Here is a 9535-nt window from a genome sequence, read left to right as displayed (position 1 = left end):
TTCGCAGGCCAGGGACATCAGATGGTTGCATCCGAAGGCCAGAGCAATCGCAGGCATGTGCGGCACCAGGTTGGATGCGAGGCGGGGCAGCAAAAATAGACCGGTGGTACCGACCCACTGGAAAGCTGTGCGGATAAATCGGGGAAAGGCCATGCCGCAGCTGTCGTCGGTGCCACGGCAGCCGTGCCGCTTGCATGTTGAACTGTGGGTGTGGGTGAGGGTGCTGCGTATGGCGGCAGCATGATGGGCACGGCAGGCGCAGTGCCGGGATGGAGGTGGTAGTCCGCCGTTTGCACACCCTGCCAGGCATTCAAAGTCGTACGCGGCAGGTGGGCAATTTGCCTGTACTTCTGGCACGGACAAGCCGTGTTGCTGCGCTTCCGTATTAGACATACCCATGACGAGAGGCTGCATTTCATTGGTCGGTGTCGGAGCATAGTACGGCGAGGGGTACCACATTTCGCACAACGCGTATGCAAGCGCCAGAGCTCGGCAATTCGGACCGCAGAATAACGCTTGGAGGTTGTCCAGCGCGAAGTACTGGAGGTGTGCGACTCCGTGCAGGTGTAGTGCCAATCGTCCGCTCTGCTCGATTTTGACGACTACCTCAAATACGACCCCACAGAAACAGTTGGGGTCAGTTTGTCGCATTGCTCCAGGCGTGAAGCCAAACAGGTGTTCCACCAACACCTCTTTGGTGGCGATGAGCAGCGCCGCACAGCTGTGCGGGTCTTCTTTGACGCGGCGCCACTTTTCCACCGTGCTGCTGATATGGGTCGGATGCCCGGCATCATCAAAATCTATGACCTGACCGGAGGCTACAACGGCACAGCTAGCGTGCATGTCCGCCGGGTTCAGATTGAAGAACAATGGCGGCCAGCCAATAGTGAGGGCAGCCGCACGCATCGTGGCTTTTGCACCGTTGTAGTAGGCATCCGTAAGGTCGATTCGTAGCAGGCTGGCGCGTGCGCCATCCAGGAGGGCACGCACCACGGGTGACTGTTGCGACAGCAGGTGCCGTCGCTGCGCATGACGGTACGGTAGTGCCAAGATGTCTGCCATGGTACGTACCACATCCCGTGGTACTAGTGCCGCTGCTCCACCCAGCCGTGGTCGCATGCGCAGGGCCACTCCTACCTGCGCCATGCTTTGCTGCCGCATGCTGATATCATACATTCGGGCAAGCAGCATCAAGTTACCGCTGAACTGCGCCCGTGGCACCCTCCGTACGAGGTGGCTGCAATACGAGGCGAACGACATACCCGGTGGCCGTTGTCCGGACAAACCATATGGAAACGAAACCGGGAAGCAGACGTTGAGGATGGCTGGATGGCGGTCATCCAGGATCTGAGCACCACGGCCGCCAGCAGCGAACGCGAGACGTGCACGCCCGGTGAGCAAGTCGTGCACCACGTTGGGCCGGTTATCAAAGTCGGTGCCGTCCGTCGGAACAGGAGCTGGTTGTGGAAGGACCACCTCCAGTTCATTCGGGATGCCCAGATTGGCATCAGCTGCGTTGGGTGGTGGGGGCGGATATTCGTAAGATGGGCAAATGGCACGTTACTCGAGTGACATCCGCAACGTTCGCATAAGACATGCAGCACTAACACGACGAATAGTGCACATCGGATATTCTTACCAGGATCGCCTGGTTGGCGCAGGACGACCGCGACAGGCGCCAAGCCTGTAGCACCAGCATCTATGATGGAAAATAAACACGGTTGCGCAGACGTACAAGGAGGTGAACAGAAGCACAGTTAATGGTTCGGAATCTAACACGTTCGGACGACACATACGGCAGCACTTATAGCATGTGAAAAACCGCAGCTGTATACAGCTGTATACAGGCTGTACAGGACAACGGTGTTACGGGTGCGGATAAAGAGTTATGTATGTACCGTTTTGCTAGGTTGGTACCGTACCGTACCCATACGTGCCGTGTACCCATCACACACATACCTGCCATGCGAGTGTCGGAGGTGGTCGTTCCAGGCGCGGGTACATCGGGACCTATAACAGATGCACGAGTACAGAATCACCATTGCCGGGAGGATGCATGCGAATCAGGTGGAAACAATACCGCGAGGTGGAAGTGAACGGACGTAGCAGCATTTATAGGTGGCAGTATTCAGTTGTCAACTTCACTGATGTATGCCGTACTTAACAAGTCGCACCTGTACGAAGCGGTGGTCCATAGGCGCCAGCATCATGAAGGATATCATTAGCTGTGCCGGTCGGTCCAGCTGTGGTGTCGTCGGCAGCTATAACACAGGAACATTAAGGTTGGAAGGACGTGCGTGAAGCAGGTGGAAGTAATAATGCCAGTTTGGAAGCGTCATATGCAGTATGCAGCCCTACGTCAGCTATGAAAAGTCGCACCTGTCTCAAGTGGTGAACCATAAACGCCACCGCCATCAAAGTTATTACCAACGATGTTTCCTTGCAACGTTTCATGCAGCTGCCGTACACCAGCAGCACCGGTACGGTCGTGTAGGAAGGTACTTCGCAGTACACCAGCAACTTCCGGATCGGTAGGACCGATTGCGGAGCGCAGCAGTGCTTCCGGTACTTGTGCAATGCATCCCATACGCTCATACTCCTGTATAGCTTCTTCATCCACTGCACCTTCATCTTCATCGTTATGTTGAAGGAAACGCACCCAGGCGACGACGACGTTGCCACGCACTTTCAGGCCTGGTGCACGGCGGACACGATCCAGCAAGTCCTGCCGGTCTCGGACTTGATCCACGCAAACCACCGTGAAAGCGCCAGCCAAATCCGCAACACGCGCGGGCAACTGGCCCCGTAGCATATTGGGGTCAGGGTTTACGACCGCGATGCCATGAGATTGAACGGCACATGGCAATACCTCGGGAGGGCGGCCCGCGAGATGTACAATCATGAGCTGCTGCATGAGACGGCCCCGCCCTAGCAGTTGACTCTCCACGAACGTGGGCGCAGGCAAGGGATCGCCCAGGTGATTAACAGATGGCACGTCACCCGGATCGAGTCGTGCCAAAGCCGCTTCAGGTATTCGGCGTGCTGCAACAAAAGCGGCGGGAGGTGGGTATCGGGCAGGCACAATTGAAAGATAAGGTGTTTAAACGAGAAGAAGAAGAAGAGCCGAAGGGGAAGGCCATACCGGCCGCACAGAGAAAACGGCTGGACGAAACAAAGGTGCTGAACAGCATGATCCAATGGACGGAGGGACTGGCTGTATAGGAGACAGAACAATTGCTTACCTGCGAGTGCCTTCTCGCACGAGGTGCAGATGGTGAATTCATCCGGAGCATCATCGTGTCGGAACACGGTCCGGTTCGGCAACTCTGTATCAAGACGCATGCAAAACGGAACCTCCACACTTATTGGGTCATCGACGCAAGGCCGCGGCTGCACCCGCGGTGGATGGGGTTGTAATTCCGGAGGTAGCTGCATTGTGGCCGCGTCATCTGCAGCACCTGGCTCATTAGTCCCGTTGTCTCCAACGTCGCTGTCAACTGCTAACGCATCTTCATCTACGAATGCCGCTCGATCAGGGTCACCACCGATGCCAGCACTACTCGCGCGTTCGGATCTGCCGATACGATACCGAGCCGGCAGAACCGGATCTGGCGGCGGTGGTGCGGTACCTTGGGCAGTGCAGGGCATGCGCCGCCAAGCCAGGGTACGCGCATGACGCGGCACTGCGGCGGTGCACATGATGTCGGCGCGCAAAAGGTCCACATTGGGAATGTCAAGCCAGGCACGGAGCGTGGACTGTTCCTCCGAGCACTGTTCAGAGCAGACGGCACACACCCGCGAAGGCATGCGTCGACGCAACACGGCGGCCATCCTGCTTGCAAGATGCAAGTGCTTTTCGTAGGGTACCTGCCGATCCACCGGGAGTTCACCGCCGGGCAAATCCTGCACGCGCCCTTCCGGAATGGCCTCCAGAAAATCAGGCGGCCGTGGGTGCTGGCCCTCGTGCAAACAGGGAAACCGCATGAGGTTCCGCAAGCGTTCAAGCAAGCTGGCTTGTGGATGCTGTATTGCATGCACCTGAGCACGGCCCTGTGCGTGTGCAGCGGTGTCACGCTCTTGTTCCGCAGCCCTGCGCTCTGGATCTTGACGGGCAGCAGCTCGTGCAGCGGTGTTACGCTGCTGTTGTGCAGCCCTGTGCTCCGGATCTTGACGGGCAGCAGCTCGTGCAGCGGTGTCACGCTGCTGTTCTGCAGCCCTGCACTCCGGATCTTGACGGGCAGCAGCTCGTGCAGCGGTGTTACGCTGCTGTTCTGCAGCCCTGCGCTCCGGATCTTGATGGGCAGCAGCTCGTGCAGCGGTGTTACGCTGCTGTTCTGCAGCCCTGCGCTCCGGATCTTGACGGGCAGCAGCTCGTGCAGCAGTGTTACGCTGCTGTTCCGCAGCCCTGCGCTCCGGGCCTTGGTGGTGGTGCTGCCCCACAGCCCAGCCCTCCGGGTCTCGGTGGTGGTGCTGCTCCGCAGCCCCGTACTCTGGGTCTTCACGAGCAGCAGCTCGTGCAGCAGTGTCTCGCTGCTGCTCTGCAGCCCTGCGCCGCGGATCCAGACGAGCATCCCGCATCCGAGCTGCATCCACGCTGAGGGGTGTGTTTGATGCACTTGTGCCTCTAAAATGAAAACCGCCAGCAAGTGTACCTAGGCGCTCGCGACCGCGAGTTCCGGGCCGCTGGGGTAAATCATTCGGTGTGTCTGCCATAACTGACGGAAGCCGTCTTAAGTCACAGCTTGCATTGGCGGCACACCAGCCAGTATACAGCCGCCCGCTTTCGTAATTTACAGGCCGGCGGCTTTCGTATGATTCAGGGCTCAGCCGCACTACTGTAAGTGAAGACAAATATAGCTAAGCGCATATCTGTGTGTGCGTCAAATTGGGTGTATAATTGCGCGTTTCGGTGTATTCTAAAGGAATCACGCGCCAAAATGCAGGTTCAATTGCACGGCTGGGTACATGTTAAATGTTAATTTGCGTGGTTCGGCGCGCTTGTGTATCGAATTACAATTAACAATCAACAACAACTCGGTGCGCTTGCGTGTCAATTCGGTGCGGCGCGCATTGCACTGTGCACGGTCCGAAAATATAAGAAAATATAAGAAAGAAGCGTGCGGGCGCCGAGCGACGAAGCAACATAAAAAAGGACACAACGACGCGCCGGCGCCGGGGTCGAACCGGCGACCGCGGCTCCCACAAGACATCGGAGCTAGCGGGCCCGACGAAGCGGCACACGGCCATGCTCCAGGGCGCCTTCCGCGGGGCCAGGTGTGGTGCGGTGCGGCGCGGGGCGCCGAACCGAACGAAGGAAGAAGACGAAAAAAGCGGCGACGGCGGGGCGCGAACCGGCGACCGCGGCTCCCACGCGGCGACGGAGCTAGCCTAAAAGGCGCGGCTCCGAAACCGCGGACGACACCCCGAAAAACGCGAAAACAGCAAGCGGCCACCCGGACGGACGGACAGACGGACAGACAGAAAGTTGGGGTAAGGTCTCCGTCCCGACGACGGAACGACTAAACGTCGTCCGTCTAACGTCGGGACTACGACTACAGCAAGCGGCCACCCGGACGGACGGACGGACGGACGGTCAGACTAGACGCGGGCTGCTTCGCCCGCGAGGGGGCCGTAGTCCCCCGGCTGGGCGGCACGAGTCCGACGTAGTGTGGCTTAGTATGTTTGAGTAATGCGCTGACACATATAGACGCGGTGCAATCCATGCGGTGCAGTGCAGTGCGCCGAAGGAAGGAAGGCCAAAAAGGTGGTGAACACTTACCGTGCGTGACTATGGAGACCTTGCAGGAAATGTTGTATTTAACGCCATCCAGTGGCGAGGGTCCTGCACGGAAGCGGCCACCGCCACCACCGCCACCACCGCCGCCACCGCCGCCGCCACCACCACCACCACCGCCACCACCGCCACCACCGCTTTGCAACGTGGACTGACCTTGTATCGTGTAGGACGTGCAGACGAGGATGGCGATGAATAGCCATCGATGGTGATGAACAACCGTTGATGTGCCGAGATGTTGTCGTGGGATCGAGCCGGCGACTGCGGCTCCCACACGGTGACAGAGATAGCACGATGATACAGCACGACGAAGCACGACGAGCCGAGACATGGCTAGTGGGGTGCGCGGTCTCAATGGAAATAAAAAAACGCGGTACAACGACCGACCGCACAAACCGTCCCGCGGGTCAGGTTGTGTTGTGCATCACACTTCGGTGCATGTTGTGTTTCTATTCCTTGCTATTCTTGCTATCGTTTCTACTCACTGCTATTCGTCGTTTCTATTCATTGCTACTGCTTTGCAACGTGGACTGACCTTGTATCGTGTAGGACGTGCAGACGAGGATGGCGATGAATAGCCATCGATGGCGATGAACAACCGTTGATGTGCCGAGATGTTGTCGTCTGGCGAAAATCGGTTAGCGAGCCGATGCATGTAAAGAGGCCAGCTTCGCGAAATACCGAGCAGCTTATGTCGGCAGCGCAAGTAGTCTACAACCGCCAGCTTTAAAGCAACCGTATCTGAAAATAAGTAAACCGGATGCGTATATATGCGGTGCAATTATATTGTAGCGAGGCAACGTCCATGAACAAAACTGCTTCACAAAATGCCGTACAGCCTACACGGACAACGTTGGACAAGCACTGCACAGTTCAGTGCGGTCAAATTGCGTGGTTCGGTGTACATTAAATTGCGCATTGAATTGCATGTTTAATTGCACGTCGAGTTGTGTGGTGGGTTGCGTGTTAAAATGCGCGAGTCGGCGCATGTCAAATTGCGCAGTGCGGTGCAGCCAATGTTTTGCGATTTGCGCGTTAAATCGTGGTGCAGTGCGGTGCGGTGCAGTGCGGTGCGGTGCGGTAAGCAGTCCCGAACGAAAAAACAAAAAAAAACTCATACACCGGGATCGAGCCGGCGACCGCGGTTCCCACTCAGTGTCGGAGGTAGCGCACACCACAAGCAGTGAGCGCCGATGCTCCGGGGCGCATTGCGCGGGTCCAGGTGTGGTGCGGTGCGATGCACTGCCACACGCAGTGTGGCGCGGTGCGGTGCAACGCGGTGCAGTGCGGTGCGGCGCGGACACCGAAGCGGTGCACGGCGATGCTCGGGGGCGCATTGCGCGGGCCCAGGCGTGGAGCAGTGCAGTCCGGGACGACGCGGTGTGCGGTGCACGGTCCAGAACGAAAAGAAATGAACAATAAACGACGACGACGCGAAAAACGAACCACGCGACGACGAAGGCAGCGCTCCCGAACGAAAAATAGAAGAAAGCGGGCGCCGGGCGACGAAGCCAGCGAGCCGCAACGTAAACGTAAAAAAAAGACACAACGACACGCCGGCGCTGGGATCGAACCGGCGACCGCGGTCTCCCACTCCAGGTCGGAGCTAGCGCGCCCGACGAAGCGGCGCACGGCCATGCTCCGGGGCGCCTTCCGCGGGCCCAGGTTTGGTGCGGTGCGGCGCGGGGCGCCGAACCGAACGAAGGAAGAAGACGAAAAAAGCGGCGACGGCGGGGCGCGAACCGGCGACCGCGGCTCCCACGCGGCGACGGAGCTAGCCTAAAAGGCGCGGCTCCGAAACCGCGGACGACACCCCGAAAAACGCGAAAACAGCAGAGCGGCCACCCGGTCGGACCGACGGACGGTCAGACAGACTAGACGCGGGCTGCGTCGCCCACGAGGGGGCCGTAGTCCCCCGGCTGGGCGGCAGGAGTACGACGGTCCGTGCGTGTACTACACCCGTGTGGGAGTCGAACTCACAAGTGCAAGGGATGCACGAAGGGGAGCATCGTTGTCGTCATGACGCGTGAGTACACCAGGCAGTGGATGGTGTTGAGTGCGGCAATCTTGTAAGCAGTGTACACCACACGATGAGTATTGTGTGAGAAGCTGGCGGTGCCGAAGAAGTCGTCGCTGTCATGCAGCAGTTACCGAACTATGACGAGTACTTCGCAGACGATAGTGACCATGTGGTGTACGCTGCATACGACTGCTTGGACGTTGACGTTCGCCGCACAAGTACGCAGGATAGCGCAGGTATGCCGTACAATACGTGCAGAGGCGTGCGGGAGATATCGCTGCCACGTTGTGTGGCCGTGTTGGTGTTCGGTGCGTTGGTCATAGCTGCCAACGTCATGGCGGCGGTGGGGGTTGGGCAGGATCGTCCGCTGCAGCAGTTTAGGCGCATGGCTTGCTTTTGGTTGGATATCTTCGTAGGCCAGGAATGCCGAGGAATGCATGACATACGAAGATATCACACCGATGTGATATTTTCGTACGCCAGTAATATTTCGGCCTTCATGGCATATGAAGATATCAAGCTGAAGGCGAGCCGTGGAGGCGAAGTGCTACAGCGGACAATCTTGCCCAGCCGCCACCGCCACCATGACGTTGGCAACGATGCTGACGACCAACACGCCGAACACCAACACGGCCAACCAACGTGGCAGCAATAGGTGCTGTGTACCGCCCAGCCGCCATGACCGGGAGTCTGGCCGCCGCTCCTTCATCTCCAGTTGGAAGCCGCCTCCAAGTCGAGGCGGCAGCATGAGTACAACGGGCAACAGCGCAGTTACCACCGCCTCAACAAGTAAGCAAAGTAGGGCAGTCAAAGGCGCACGGAGCAGGGACAGTCGTGCTGTCCGGCGAGGCAGTGGTGTTATCATGGTACGGTAGCGATGCAGCATGTCATATGTACACACACAGTAGTACACCGGGCTACACCACACCGCCCTGCTGTCCAGTCGTTGTGGATCAAAGTCATACCGGGTCAGTAACCAGGTAAGACTTGGGTCCACACCTTGCGGATCCGCGTCTTACTGGGTTACTGACCAGGTATGACTTGGATTCAGAAGGACCGCATAGCAGCCAGCAGCAGGTGCGTGTGGCCGTGTGAGTGTGTGTGGTGTCGGGGGGGGAGTTTTGCGTGCAGCAGTAGTGTGCCATAATAACACCACCGGCTCAGCGGTTAAATAGCTATGTGACGACACCGCTGTTGGTGTACCACGTAGGCATTGTTATGTACGATTGCAAAGTGTATGTAGGCTTGCCGGTGTATGCCATGACATGCGTCGATGCATAACCTGTTATGCCCCGTCATCGTGTCGAACCTCGACCAACGAAATCGTAGAATCGCCTGCAGCAGCGTCGGAGACTGTAGACCTTGTGCCGGTCCTAGAATTTCGAGGGTCGTGGTTCGAAACGAGGACAGTGACAGGGCAGAACATAAGAGAGGAAGTTATGCGTCGGCGTATGTCAGAGCAGAAACGATGGTGCATTGAAGAGTGCACGGTGCACGAACGTGTGTACCGTCCGCTGAGGCAGCGGTGTTATCAACGTTAAATTCTAAATGTTCTACACAGTTTAATATTAAATACAGTCACCATCTGCGTCGGGGACTGTACAGCCTACTTAAGCAGCGCCAGCTTCGCAGACGATAACGACCGTGTGGCGTACGACTAACGACTAGACGACTAACGATTAGACGCCGACGTTCGCCGCACAAGTACACAAGGTAGCGCA

General features: G+C 57.9%; 2 protein-coding genes across 2 annotated transcripts in view; both read right to left on the bottom strand.

The window, feature by feature from the left end:
• Positions 1-6449, bottom strand: part of VOLCADRAFT_100526 (uncharacterized protein) — a gene marked incomplete at both ends in the record, with an annotated part of 10550 nt that extends 4101 nt beyond the window's left edge. The window contains 12 exons of the mRNA XM_002959082.1: positions 115-202; positions 299-1023; positions 1138-1511; positions 1640-1648; positions 1960-2010; positions 2175-2243; positions 2380-3042; positions 3243-3608; positions 3669-3771; positions 3891-4546; positions 5780-5945; positions 6330-6449. Of these exons, the coding sequence (XP_002959128.1) occupies positions 115-202; positions 299-1023; positions 1138-1511; positions 1640-1648; positions 1960-2010; positions 2175-2243; positions 2380-3042; positions 3243-3608; positions 3669-3771; positions 3891-4546; positions 5780-5945; positions 6330-6449 (3390 nt within the window). The remainder of the gene's footprint in view (positions 1-114; positions 203-298; positions 1024-1137; positions 1512-1639; positions 1649-1959; positions 2011-2174; positions 2244-2379; positions 3043-3242; positions 3609-3668; positions 3772-3890; positions 4547-5779; positions 5946-6329) is intronic.
• A 1219-nt stretch (positions 6450-7668) lies between these two features.
• Positions 7669-9535, bottom strand: part of VOLCADRAFT_100525 (uncharacterized protein) — a gene marked incomplete at both ends in the record, with an annotated part of 14009 nt that continues 12142 nt past the window's right edge. The window contains 2 exons of the mRNA XM_002959081.1: positions 7669-7713; positions 8398-8651. Coding sequence (XP_002959127.1) covers positions 7669-7713; positions 8398-8651 — 299 coding nt within the window. The remainder of the gene's footprint in view (positions 7714-8397; positions 8652-9535) is intronic.

This window comes from Volvox carteri (genome assembly GCF_000143455.1).
Source record: "Volvox carteri f. nagariensis unplaced genomic scaffold VOLCAscaffold_123, whole genome shotgun sequence".
Classification (NCBI taxonomy): domain Eukaryota; kingdom Viridiplantae; phylum Chlorophyta; class Chlorophyceae; order Chlamydomonadales; family Volvocaceae; genus Volvox; species Volvox carteri.
Note: the sequence above shows the minus strand (reverse complement) of the source record. Positions and strands in the feature narration are given on the sequence as shown.